Source organism: Crocuta crocuta, unplaced genomic scaffold (assembly GCF_008692635.1).
Source record: "Crocuta crocuta isolate KB4526 unplaced genomic scaffold, BGI_CrCroc_1.0 scaffold35, whole genome shotgun sequence".
NCBI lineage: Eukaryota > Metazoa > Chordata > Mammalia > Carnivora > Hyaenidae > Crocuta > Crocuta crocuta.
Genome location: NW_027530625.1, coordinates 6241398 through 6255085, shown reverse-complemented (window position 1 = coordinate 6255085; position 13688 = coordinate 6241398). Strand labels below are relative to the sequence as shown.

Genomic DNA, 13688 nt, shown 5'->3' with positions numbered 1-13688 from the left:
ATAAGGGAGAGGGGATACTCCCTGCCCAGAAGGGATACTCCCTGCCCAGAGGGGATACTCTTTGCCCAGAGGGGATACTCCCTGCCCAGAAGGGATACTCCTTGCCCAGAGAGGATACTCCCTGCCCAGAAGGGAAACTCCCTGCTCAGAGGGGATACTCTCTGCCCAGCCAGGGAAGGGACCCTGCCCAGGGTCGCACAGCAGGTTTTCTCCTTTCTGGCTGCAGGCCAGAGCAGGGCCCCAGAAGGCCATCCCTCAATTACTTTGCAGCCCTCATCTGCCCTCCCTCAACCTTTTTGGGGCTTAAAAACAATTTTTTTTATTTCTTAAAGACAAAAGCTTTCAGGTTTTAATACACAAAATAAATGCAGTCCGTGTGGGGCTCCCGCTCCACCTCTGGCCCAACCCCTCCAAAGGTCATGGGCCAAAGTCTCCCGCGGCTGCAGACCAGGGGCTGAGCCAGGCTCCCAGCATCTCCACAGCCTCCCGGGCCCAGCAGTCCGGACTGGAGAGAGGGCGCAGGAGAGCCCAACCAGCCTGTCCTGGGGACGGGGGACAGGAGGAGGTGGCTTTCCGGCACATCTGCCCTCTTTGCCGTTGCTAGCCCCGGGAGGCCGCTGGCTCTGGCCGTCAGTTCACCGTGGGCACCTGGCTGTGGTGCAGGCTGAACTCCTTGGCCTTGAGACGGAGGCTGGCGATGCTGTTGGCCATGTTGACTCCCGGGGTCGCAGGGCCTGAGCCTCCAGGGCTGTATGGCGGCACCGTGCTGGGGGCGACACAAGACACATGGACACGTGGCTGTGGCTGGCGTGCTGCCCGAAGCTGCCCACCTGTGGCTGCCAGCCCTGGACCCCGGCCTCCGGTCTTCCCGCCTCCCTGCCTCAGCTCACGTTCCTGGGAAGCCCTCCCCGCCACGGGATGGGCATGACGATTTGGAGGAGGAGTCAGAAACGCCCACAGATGGCACAGGGACACAGACAGCCCCTGCGGAAGTGCANTCCAACATGGGCATCTCAAGGACTCCGACCCCGCAAGCCGACCCTCCAGACCCCGCCTCCCCCAAGACCAGCAGAGAGACTCGCACAGATTAAGGGGCACGTGTCCCCCCCTGGAGTTGTGAGCCCAGCACCCCTTCTCTCTTGCTGCCTGCCCGGTCACCTTTTTCCAGCTTTGATCCCCCAGCACAGGGCTCTGGGCCCCAACCAGGCCCCTGGGGACAGGGAAGCCATTCCCTCGGCCCTCCCTGGCCTCCCAGGGAGGTCGACACCGGGTGCTGGTGCTTTCTTGCCAGCCCAGAAATCTGCCTCCAGGCTTCCAGCTTCCTGGGGGGCGGGGGCATGGAAGGGTCCTGCACCCCCCAGGCAGTCTTCATCTTCTCGCCCCTCCATTTGTGCACACACTCTTACTCGTGCACACATGCACAATCATGCACGCACACAACCATGTGTGCACATTTGTGCACGTGCACGCACACTCACAATCATGTGCACATACAGATGTGGAAACACACTCGCATGAGCTCATGCTTATGAAACACGTCCACACGCGTGCTCATATAACACCCACATGCGTACACTCATGTGCACACACACGTGCCCATGCGCTCAGGGGACCCAGGCTCAGGGGCACCTGGACACCATTCGGAGCTGTCTGAGATCCTCAAAGGAGCCTGGGCCCTGAGAGGCCCCACCGGATGCCCAGACTGCTGCCTTCCCCACCCTCCCCAACCCCAAGACCGGCAGGGGGTCCTGCCCTTACCTGTATGGGGACGAGGCTGTCCAGGAAAGATAATCCGGACTCAGGGTGGTGGGCCGGGGAGCCACGGGCTGCTCGATGGCGGCCTCCTGGCTGTAGGACTTGAGCAGCGAGGCGGAGCGGCTGGCCAGCATGGCCCTCTCATTTCGGCGGAACTTGGCCCTGCGGTTCTGAAACCAGACCTGGGGGTGGGGAGGTGTGTTGAACGCGGCGCGGCAGCCGCAAGGGAACCCAAATCCTTCCGGAGGCGGTGTGGGCCTGCTCTGCCACCAGCTTCGGGCTGGCGGCTCCACCTCTCTGAGCCTCAGTTTCCTCCTCTGTAAGATGGGGATGATAAGGCTGCTGGGCAAGCTGTGCTGGAGAAAGGGCTGAAAAACAGCCCTTCCTTGTTATGAGGTCGTAACCAGAGAGGGGCAGGCCGAGCGCTCGGCTCAGAGCTGGTCCAGACCAGCGCCGAACACTGCAACACGGCTTTTATTTATCAAGACCTTTCACACCAGGCACTGCTCTAAGCCCACTTACAAGTACATTACCTATTTCGGTTCTCATAAAATAGACCCACGCGATCCTCATTTTACAGGGAGGCGCCTTAAACGCGGAGAGGTTAAGTAACCTGCTCAAGGCCGCACAGCTGGGAAGTGGCAGGCCTTGGATTTGAACCTCGGTCCTCCTGGCCTCGGCCACTCCCGTCCGCAGCTGCGCGCCCCCGAGGGCGCGGTGGCCTTGGGTGCGCCCCGCTCACCTGCACGCGCGCCTCGCTGAGGTTGACGCGCCGGGCGAGCTCCTCGCGCACGAAGGCGTCGGGGTAGTGCGTGCGCTCGAACACGCGCTCCAGCGCCTGCAGTTGGCTGCTGTTGAACGTGGTGCGGTTCCGCCGCTGCTTCTTCTTCCGCTTGGCGGCGCCGCCGCGCCCCGGGCTCGGACACTCACCTGCGGGAGGGGGATCGGGTGTCAGCAGGCGCCGCTCGCCCTGCGCCTGCGCGCGCGGAGGTGCCCGGTGCCCAGAGGGTCACAACTCCGGCACTGGGCACTCTCCTTGTGTCTCCCTCCGCAGATGGATGGATGGTCCAGCCCCGAGAGCACGAGCAGATTCCTTGAAGTCACTCCATGCATCCCTTCTTTCATGCATCCATTCATTCCTCAACACGTATTAACTGAGCAGCTACTGTGTGACAGGCGCAGTGCTAGGGCCCGCGGGGAATACAGCAGTGAACAAAAGCAGTCAGACCCCTATCCGGGAGCCAGGGCCCAGGCACCCGCTGCCACGAGGGACAAATGACCTGGTCAGGGAGGCCCAGGAAACACCTGGGTGTCCTCAGCACCTGGCCTCGGCTCTGGGGCATGGCAAACTGTCCTTCCGTGTCTGTTGTTGACCTCTAAGAACCCGCGACAAAGAGGGGTCGGAGGCACACTTCGGACACCCACAGTGATTGCTTACAGCAATCATACAGACAGTGGCTGCCATCCTCACCCCCCCCCCCGAAATTACAGAAGGGCAAGGGAGGGGGATTCCAGGAGGCCACGGCTTCTGCCTCAAGTTCAAGCACCCAGTAAGCGGTAGAGGAGGGATTTGAACCATCGGTCTGGCACCCGAGTCCTGATCCTAGTCACCAAACCAAACCTGCCTTCCGGGGCCCCACCATGCAAAAGGGTATCTTCCAGCACGCTGAGCGCTCACGATGTTCCAGGGGCTGCGCTGGGTACTGGGGAGAAGGGCAGCAGATGGAGGGAGGCAGGCCCCCGGAGAAGACGCCGGGTGCCGTGGGGCAAGGGCTAGGCCAGGGCACGGGAGAAGGAGATTCAGCTCTGGTGGGTGATGGGGGGACGATCAGGGGGGGCTCCTCGGAGGAGGTGGTGCTTGAACTGGGTTTTCAAGGATGTACAAGAGTTCTCCAATCAGATCAGGGGGAGGGAGGGAAAGCATCTGGGGAGAGGCACCGGAGGTGGAAATGACCCAGAAGGTGAATCCCAGCGGGGTGACTGGCGGTCTGTGCTGGCCTCTGATACAGAATGGGCAGCTCAGGTAAGGATGCCCAGCATAACCTTGGGGAAGGCCCAGGGTCAGCAAGTAGTACCTTTTAGACCCACCCTGTCCTTTGAGGGGACAGGTTGGGGGGTATTCGGCCACTATTCTCACATTACAATCTTATCAATGGGCAGAACTGTTGACTCTTTGTCCCCAAGGGCCCAGTTCATTGCCCACTCCTCCAGGGAGCCCTCCTGATCACCGGAGTCCATGTGGGATCTCCTACCACACTCCCTGGCACACACGACACTGCCCAGTTCCGCACTTCCTTCTGTATCCGATTTTTTTTTAATTTTTAAATATTTTTATTTATTTCTGAGAGAGAGAGAGAGAGGCCGCGTGAGCAGGGGAGGGCCAGAGAGAGAGGGAGACACAGAATCTGAAGCAGGCTCCAGGCTCTGAGCTGTCAGCACAGAGCCCGACGCGGGGCTCGAACCCACGAACCGTGAGATCATGACCTGAGCCGAAGTCGGACACAACCGACTGAGCCACCCAGGCGCCCCTCCAATTTTCTTATTAAAAACGCACATGTTTTAATAACAAAGTCACATCGCCGCTTGTCGCAGGAATAGATTCAAATACCAGAAGAGGGTAAAAAAGTAGAACAAAAAACTCTCCTCTCCCCGTGCTTTACAAGATTACAAATGTACATTTAAAAAATTTACAAGCATGAGATCATACTGAACACACACCGGTGCTTCAACTAGCCTGGTTTTCACTGGAGAATATTCCAGACACCATTCCATCCCCGTACAGCACACAGAACCCCGTTTATTTGATTGTTTTCCATACTCTGTCTTCTCTCATGTCCCCTCCCTCCGCGTGCAGGAACTTATTTCTTAAATCCGCTTTCGCTGTAGTCTTCCAGCATCGCTTTTTTGCAAACGTAAGAAAAATACGTCCAATATTTTTCCTAATAAAAAATAGCACGCAAAGTACTGCTCCACACTTCGCTTTCTTCCACTTAGCGGCATAGCCCAGGGATGCCTCCAGCCAGTGCACGGAAATCACTTGCGTTGCTCTCCCCAGCCCCTCCTCCCACCAGCGTTTGNCTGGCAGTCAGCACAGAGCCCGACGCGGGGCTCGAACCCACGAACCGCGAGATCATGACCTAAGCGAAAGTCGGACGCTCAACCGACTACGCCACCCAGGCGCCCCCCACCCCCCCGGGGTATATTCTACCAGCATCCTATCCATGGGCACTTCGCCTGCAGTTAAAAGAGTGCCGCGATGAATAAGCTGGTGCAGACACGATTTTCTATTTTTGCCAGGGCCTGTTTGGGGTAGAGTCCTAGAAGCGGGATCGCTGGGCCAATTAAAAAAAAAAACAAAAAAAAACAACCCGCTAGATGTGGCCAGGTTCCCACCAGAGGTGTACGGGAGGGTCTGTTTTGCCAACAAAATGTATTGTCAGCCTTTTGGAGTTCAGTCCACACCTCGTATTTTTGCTTCCCCGGTTACATGTGCCCTTACTACGTCCAGTGTTCTTTGCACAATGCGGGGTATTTGCTCTGCTGAGCATCTAAAACATTCCAGGCCCAGCGATGGTTACCACGCAGTCCCTGCTTTCAAATGAGATCCCCCGCTAGCAGGGTTTGTGGCCTCACGGGTAATCCACTGACTGGATCTGAGGCTGGGGTGTCCCATGAGGCGGTAAGTGATAGTGGGGGGAAGGGGGGGTTCTTATCAGGCAGGACTCGGGGAATCCCCGGGGCAGCGAGGCCCCTACAAGCTGAGTTCGGACCAGAAGTTCTCTATCGAGGGCAGTTTTTCCTCCAGACACTGATGGTGTCTAGAGACATTTTAGATGGTGAGGACGAGGGCGGGGGAGGGGACGGTGCCATGGGGATTGAATGGGTAGAGGTGGGGGCTGTCGCTAAGTACCCTTTAGGCCCCCACACCGAAGAATCCTCTCGTGCACGATGCCCACGGCCCTGCTTTAGCAGGATGTTCAGGACCGTTGCAAACACAGGAGACACAAGGGGGTGTGGGGTAGTGACAGGGACCGCGAGTGGCCCCAAGGGAGCCGCCTCGTCCCCTGGCCCGGCTCCAGCCTTCTCTCCCCACCCCCTCCCCCAGGAAAAGGGGAAGATGGATGAGAATGTCCGGTGCCTGCAACTGTGTCTCTGCCCCGCACCCCTGTCCCCTGGGGCGGGAAGAAACCTAAACCAAAATAACACGGGCCCATGAGCCGAAAGCCGGATGGTGATCAATATAGCCCCGAAAGCGGGACAGAAGCTTCTGGAACGCCAGCCATCCCAGGGACCATTTCCGCCCCCCTTCAGGCAAGGCCATTGGGCACGCACCCAATGCAGTAGGCATTTCAGCCAAAAAAGGAGACTTTTTCGAGAAGTTCCTGAGCAATCCAAAACCGAGGGTGTTTAAATGAAAACCATTCTGTACCTTCTGCCCCGCCAAGCGGGCGCCGGAAGAACCTCGGCTCTTTTTGCCAGTTACACCGCGGGGCGACTTGCAGCCGCAACGCTCCGGCTACGATATTTATCACCAGGCCCCCAACGACCCCAGACCTCCCAGGCCACCCCCAGCTGGGCTCCCCGCTGGGCTGCGATCCGCTGCTTCTGGGGTCCCATCAAGGCAGCTCTGATGAGGGCACACAGCCTCATGTCACCTCCCCAGTGCGGAAACGCCTTTGGGTCTCCATCCCAGCCTGTGGGACATGTGTCCCTCGGCGTCGCTTTGTTCCAAAGGAAGACCTCACCTCTGGAGGCGGCAAGGGACGAGAGCTTGCCCAGAGGCTCATAAAGTTCCTAAGAGGAGCAGAGTTTAATTCCGTGCCCAGAGCATAGTACTTGCTCATTAAATGGCGGCTGGCCCTTAGCATTGTCGCTCACGTAGAAGCCAAGGGTCTTTCTCCCTGGCCCCTGGGACCCCTCGCCCCAGCCTGCAACGGAAAGACAGGCCCACAGTCCCTGCTGGACAGAGGCTGAGGACGACTCAAGCATCGTCCTGAAGGTGACTCAGGACTCGAACGTGGGGGGGGGCCTCTGCCTCCCAGCGGATGTGCTGGCTATTTGCCCCCCTACTTCCTGAGTCACCTCCTGAGAAATGTATTCTGGTGGGCGTGTGTCCCCCCCGGGGACTCCACGCCGGGATTTTGAAGCATTTGGAAAATAAATACTCACTAAACCTCAGGCCAGCCATTGCTGCCCCCCACCCCCTGCCCCCTGCTCTTTCCAAGTCAGGCTGTTCCCCAAGTTTCCTTTTGTTCCGTAAAAGTCCCGCTTTTTCCCTGGGGTTCAAAAATAAAGCCTAAACCCGAAAGGTATTCAGAGGGCGGAGGCCTGCCGCCGCCCTCCCTCTCCCTTAAAACCAAATTACTTGGTCCCCGGTTACATTACAATAAAAGAAAAAAAAATGACTTGTGCACAGTTTTCTGCCATTAAATTATTTCACACATACCATGTATTCGGCTGACTGCGGGCCAAAGACATTTAAAAACTCCGCTCTCAGCCAGATCCTGGAGCGGCGCTGGCTCCTCTCCCCTCCACCCATGGCTTTTCTTACTCCGTGTAATTTAAGGGTCTAAATAGTCTGGAGGGAATTAACTGCAAATTCTTCCTAAGACAAATAAACCCAGCCTCTTCGTTTCTGCCTTTCTCAAGCTGTTGAGAGACGCGCTCTGTTTGTTTTTGCTTCAAATAGTCAGTTTGTCCCTGACCCCGGGGCCGCGGCGAGCTCCAACCCAAATAAATAACTTTTATTAATTAGCATTTATTCCGACCAAAAAAGCAGCTCCTCCAACGTGATCTCTGCCAACACGTTCGCGAAAATAAGCAACGGGGCCCCGGGACCTTGATGTGGATTTAACAAATTAACACCGGCCCTTGGTCAAAGGAGCTCCGAGCTGCAGAAATATTTACAGCCGGGAAAGTCTGGGGAAGGAAATGAAGGTGGAAGACCCAGAGGGCCTGCAAAGGCCTCGGCCCCCCACGCCCCTCCCCCCCGGGTCTCCTGGAAGAGATGAGGGGTCCTTTGAAGGACCCCTGGGTTCCCCCTCGTCGTCGGGCTCACACGGGATTCTGGAAACTGGTCCTTAGCCGTCTCCAGTGGCAGGAGGGGAAGCTCTCACCTGCTCAGGTGAGAAGTACGAGGCCTGCGGTGCAGTGGGTGACGGGAAGCTGAAAAACGGGAACAGGAATCGCCTCCTTAACCCTTATAGGGGCCTTACACGAGGGCTCCTAGCCCGCGATTTCACAGATGAGGAAACTGAGGCTCACAGCGTTAAGCAACACGCCAAAGCCGTGGGACTAGTAAAGGTCGGAGCTGGGATTCGAACCTGCCGACGGACATGAGGCCCCGGCTCTTCATCACCGTGGTGCCGGGAAGCGGCCCTCGGAGGCCTGCACCCTCGCTCCTCCCGCAGCCGGGGATTCTGAGGGGCTCCCCTAAGCGGGCTGAGGGTGACCCGGGAGGACGGAGGCTGAAGGCAGCAGGGGTGTTTCGGGAGCTGGGGTGCCCGCTGGGGCTCCCAGGCACAGGGGAGGGGGGCCGGGGAAGGGGTGCAGGCCACCCCGCCCGTGAGACAGGGCCAGGGCCAGGCGTGGCGCTGAGTCAGCCCAACAGCATTTGAGGGAAGAAAGGAAGCANCAACGAGAGACCAGGCCGATGACACAGAGGAGGGGCTCCGGTCCTCTGGTGAGGTCACACGGGCAGACTTGCGGCATCACCTCCCTGGAGGCCCCCCGACAGCCCCCAGGTCAGGCCAGATCCCTGGGCCGCCTCCCTCTCCTGAGCGTCTGCGGTGAAGTCATTCTTCTGTCCCGATTTTCCGCTTCGTGCTTGTCTCTTCCACTTCGCTCAGCTCTCGGAGGTGGGGACGGAGTGGGCCTTGTCACTGCTATATCCCCGGGGANCTCCATTAAAAAGCCACTAAAGGAAGAAAGAGAAATCGGACTTCATAAAAATTAAAACTTTGGTGAACACCATCAAGGAAGTGGAAGAGGGGTTGGGGCTGGGGCGCCTGGGGGGCTCAGTCGGTTGAGCGTCTGACTTCAGCTCAGGTCATGAGCTCATGGTTCATGCGTTCCAGCCCCGCGTCGGGCTCTGTGCTGACAGCTCGGAGCCTGGAGGCTGCTTCCGATTCTGTGTCTCCCTCTCTCTCTGCCCCTCCCCCACTCACGCTCTATCTCTGTCTCTCAAAAAATAAAATAAAACAGTAAAAAATTTTTTAAACCAAAAGTGAAAAAGGGGCGCCTGGGTGGTTCAGCCAGTTGAGCCTCTGACTTGATCTCAGCTCAGGTCACGATCTCACATTTCATGGGTCTGAGCTCCGAGCCGGTGTCTGCGCAGACAGCACGGAGCCTGCCTGGGATGCTCTCTCTAATCCCCTCTCTCTCTGCCCCTCTCCCATTCTCTCTCTTTCTCAAAATAAATAAACATAAAAAAAAAAAAAAGAAAAAGAAACAAGTAAAAAAGACAACCCAGAGAATGAGGGAAATATCCACAAATCATGTATTTGGTAAGAGACTGCATTTAGAAAATATTAAGGATGCTTACAACACAACAATAAAAAGAGAAACCCTCCGATTANCTCTCTGACCCTCCCCTGCTCACGCTGTCTCTTCTCTCTCCTAGAAATAAATAAAAATATTAAAAAAAATGAGCAAAGGATCCGACATTTTTCCAAAGAAGATACATAAGTGGCCAAGAAGCACGTGAAAAGGTGCTCATCCTTAGTCAGCAAGAAAACGCAACTCGAAACCACAATGAGACGCCGCTTCACACCCAGGACAACGGCTGGAGTTAGAAGACAGATAATGACAAGTGTGGGCAGGAATCTGGAGGGGCTAGAACTCCGAGCACCGGTGGCGGGAAGGTCAAATGGGGCAGCCGCTCTGGAAAGGTCTGCCAGGTCCTCCAAATGTGAAATACCGAGTTACTGTCCGACCCCGCAACGTCACGCCTAGTTATGTACCCAGGAGAAATGAAACCCACGTCCCCACAATGTCACTCATCACAGCCCAAACTTGGGGACAACCGAAATGCCCGTCACCTGCCGACCGGGTCCACAGAATGCAGTCTGTCTGCACGACGGAATGTTTTTTGACTCTAAGAAGGAACGAAGGGCTGATTCATGCTATGATGTGGGCGAACTTCAAAAACATTATTTGTGTTTAAAAATACCGTGCAAAGTGAAAGAAGTCCGTGCCATCCGCAGAAGGCCGCATCAGGTGGGATGCCGATTACAAGAAATCTCCAGAACAAACAAAACCTATACAGACAGAGCTTGCGTCAGTGGCTGCTATGGCCTGGGGGTGGAGAGGGGTGAGGTGTGGAGGGTGATGGCTAAGGGGTGCGGGGTCTCTTTTCTGGGTGATGGGAATGCTCTAAAATCCTGGTGATGGCTACACCATCAAGTGAATATATTAAAAATCACTGGGGAGGGGCGCCTGGGGGGGGCTCAGTCGGTTAAGCGTCCGACTTCGGCTCAAGTCACGATCTCACGGTTCGTGGGTTCGAGCCCCGCATCGGGCTCTGTGCTGACAGCTCAGAGCCTGGAGCCTGCTTCCGATTCTGTGTCTCCCCCTCTCTCTGCCCCTCCCCTGCTCACGCTCTGTCTCTCAATAATAAATAAACATTTAACAAATAAATAACAATCACTGGCGTGCACCTTCAGTGGATGAGTTGCGTGGCACACGCATTATTATCTCAATAAAGTTATTCTACAGAAAGAAGTACCCAGGACAGGGTGGCGGCAGAGGGTCTCCACCAGAGAGGGGACCGGATGTCCCATGTGGGGGCCGCCTCGCATCTGAGGGCAGCCCAGCCTCCTGCGCCCCCAGAAAGTGGGAGCATCAGGCCGAAGTGGGGACCGCAGGAGGGAAGGCGCTCGGGGAGTCGTTCAGCTAGAAGAGGAGCAGCCTCCCTCCACTCACCCTTTGGTCTAAGAAGGAGGTTAACGTCCGACCCGGTCCCCGTCTGGTTTTAATCTAAGGTCGCTGGCCAAATGCCAAATTTATTGTACGACCTACATTTTAATAAGGGGCTGGTGCTTGGAGGAAAGCCGCCCGCGTTAACCATTTCCAGACCAGGCTGAAGTTGCTGCTCGGGGGGGCCAGTGTGGGGTTTGGGGAGCCCCAGGGCCTCGCCTGCTGGGAACCAACCGTGGGGAGCGCGGCCGGTCAGGGAGAGAGGCATTCGGAGAGCTTGGCTCTCAAGGAAGCGCACAGAACCCCCAGACGATTACAGATCGTCTCTCAAAGCCCCTTATTTTTGCAGATGGGCAAATGGCGGAAAGGGGTGGGGGCAGTGACTTGGCCAAGCGCTCCCAACAGGACACTAGGGTCCCACGTTCTGCCCACCGAGGGGAGGTCCGACCCCTGAGAACACATGTTCGCCTCCTCTCCGCTCCCTCCATCCCTGGGCTCCCAGGAAATGGGGAGGGTGCAGCTTACCCTTGACCCAGCAATGGGGCTTGCGTGGGGACAGTGGGGGGAGGGGCAACCACCCGCCCATCCAGGGAGCAAATCACTGCCTCCCCCTGCCCCCCTCCGGCTGCCCGCATCTGAGAATGGGGAACACTCCCCTCTCCCTCCTTTTTGGGCCCTCAGTTTCACCATCTGTGCACTGGGGTGAGAACGGTTACTATTCTCCCCTGTCCCCCCGATGGAACAGTCTGGAGCTTTGCTGAGATCACGCTATTATTTTTTTTCCCAAGTGAAACTAGGCCCTGGCTCACCGGTCCTTCCCCCTACTTTCGACTGCGAACCCCTGGAGGAATCTGAGGAATTCTACGGGTCCTTCCCAGAAAAACACAGGTGCACACAAAATTCTGCACGGAACTTTGGGTGATTCATGGCCTCTCGGAAAGCTGTCCGCAGACCCCACCCTGTAAAGTCGGCCTGATGGAAAGTCAGGTCTCTTTTGCCCCAGAAGAACCTGCCCCGCTGCCCCGGTTCCGTCTTGGGGTCCCCACCAGCCCCCCCCTTACAGACAGCAGCCAAGGCCAAGGCCACGCCCGTCAGCCCTTCTTCTGAGGCCCCCGGAACCATGCTGCACTCCCAGAGAGGGTAACCTTTAAAGCATCGCTGGAGGGTTTTTATGACCCGTTGGTGAGTTCCAGACCCTCTGGAAAATGTGTCTGAGGCTCAGCTCCGGGGGTGTCTTCAGCGCTCAGCCGCCCTCCTCACCGCAGCCAGGCCCACGGGCGAGGACGGAGGACTCCTTCCCCACCCTGTTTTTCGTCTCTTTTTTTTCTGTTTGGCCTCCATTTACTGAACTTTATGACGCGCCTGGCACTCGGTGATACAGTCCCGCCTTCTGCCTTGTTCTCAGTGGGGGATGGGGAGGTTCAGAGAGGTGAAGTAACTGACCCGGGTCACCCAGCCAGGCTGCGATGAGACAGGCCATGTAGGCCTAGTCCGTCTGTCTGTCCCCAAAGCGGTTGCTCTCTGGAGGAAAGGGCTCTTGGTAACCCTTTCTAGGCCAGGGTGAAGTTGCTGCTGAGGGCCCGGTCGGTGCTTCTGTCCCAGTTTTGAGCCCCCCAGGCCTCTCCGGGGCCATAGGCAGCACCTGCGGGCGGGATGCACATTTCGGGGGGGAGGGGGGGCTGTCAGCGTCCACCAGCCTCACCAGCACGGTGCACACTCGGAACTGGGGCACAGAGCCGTCTGCGACACCCCGAGGTGTTCCTGGTCACACCCTCGAACAAACAGCCAACCCTGAGTCTAGACAGTTCTCTGCTCGGTGAGCAGACAGACAGTCCATCTCCCAGGCGTCTGGGTTTATGCTCTGAGAGGCAGCCCACGGGGACCTTCTCCAAAAGGTGTTAACATTTTTTTTAACGTTTATTTTTGAGACAGAGCGAGAGAGACAGGGCGTGCGCGGGGGAGGGGCAGAGAGAGAGGGAGACACAGAATCTGAAGACGGGCTCCAGGCTCCCAGCTGTCAGCACAGAGCCCGACGCGGGGCTCGAACCCACGAACCGTGAGATCGTGACCTGAGCCGAAGTCGGACGCTCAACCGACTGAGCCCCCCAGGCGCCCCAAGGGCTGCTAACCATTGAGGCAAGTTTTTCCAATGCCTTCGCGAGCGTGCGACTCTGGAAACCTGCCTGTCCCGTCTCACCACCCCACAGGCCCCTCGTGGAGCGACCAAGTCTCCCTGATTTCTCAAACGGGTGTCCACTGACAGTTTGGCTCGTAGGTCCCCTCCCACGGACTCCAATCCAGCGGCCCCAGGCCAGCGAGGAGTCTGCAGCAGAGTGTCTCTTACCCACAAGGTTGGCATGATGACGTACGACAGGGAAATCAGCTGGGGGGGCAGAGAAGGCACGGCTGCCCAGCCCCGGCCCATGCGGTGGCCGCTTGCTACCCTCGGCCATCTAAATTTACATCGATTCAAATGACATAACGATATAAATCCCACCCCTCGGGCACCCTGGCCACGTCTTCAAGGGTTCAAGAGCCACAGGCAGCTAGTGGCTCCCACACGGGGCAGCACAGATAAGAAACATTTTCATCATCGCGGAAACTTGTATCAGAGAAAGCTGCTCTAGAATCCCAATTTTTCTTCTTTTCTTAATGCTGAGGGAACAACCACAACAAAGGCCAGCCCTGAAGGACATTTGAAAGAAGAAAAATCACCCCTAAGTCCCAGCATACCTATGGTTTAATTTTTCGAGGACTTTTTGGCCCGTGTCGGCATGTATCTAGCTTACACCTGAGTCCACTTCAGTGTGCGTGGATAACGTTTTCTTTTTCGGACAAGGCACTGATGAAAAGGCCAGGATTAAGAACAGACGTACGCAGAGGTAGCATGTATGGTTGCCCGGGTTGTGCACTGCACAACTCCAAGGGCACCATCCCCATAGACTATAGTGGAACTGGTGCTCCAGTGGACAACCTATTATAGACCACACGCTGCTTTCTGGAAATAACCGCATTCA

General features: G+C 57.0%; 1 protein-coding gene across 1 annotated transcript; it reads right to left on the bottom strand.

Moving 5' to 3' along the window:
• Positions 1-308: 308 nt before the first annotated feature.
• On the bottom strand, positions 309-11793 carry PRRX2 (paired related homeobox 2). The gene is made up of 6 exons (XM_077768466.1): positions 11733-11793; positions 6592-6683; positions 6501-6549; positions 2498-2685; positions 1759-1937; positions 309-766 (listed from the first exon to the last, which is right to left on the bottom strand). The coding sequence occupies exons 1-6, from the start codon at positions 11791-11793 to the stop codon at positions 631-633; spliced, it is 705 nt and encodes a 234-aa protein (XP_077624592.1). The 3' UTR covers positions 309-630.
• Positions 11794-13688: the final 1895 nt, after the last annotated feature.

Excerpts from the sequence above, each read along its gene's own strand:
- PRRX2 (XM_077768466.1), bottom strand. The coding sequence starts at position 11,793 with ATGGTTCCGGGGGCCTCAGAAGAAGGGCTGACGGGCGTGGCCTTGGCC. Across the intron at positions 6,550-6,591 it reads AGCCGCCATTTAATGAGCAA|GAACTTTATGAGCCTCTGGG; the intron begins GTACTATGCTCT and ends TGCTCCTCTTAG. Across the intron at positions 767-1,758 it reads ACAGCCTCGTCCCCATACAG|CACGGTGCCGCCATACAGCC; the intron begins GTAAGGGCAGGA and ends TGTCGCCCCCAG.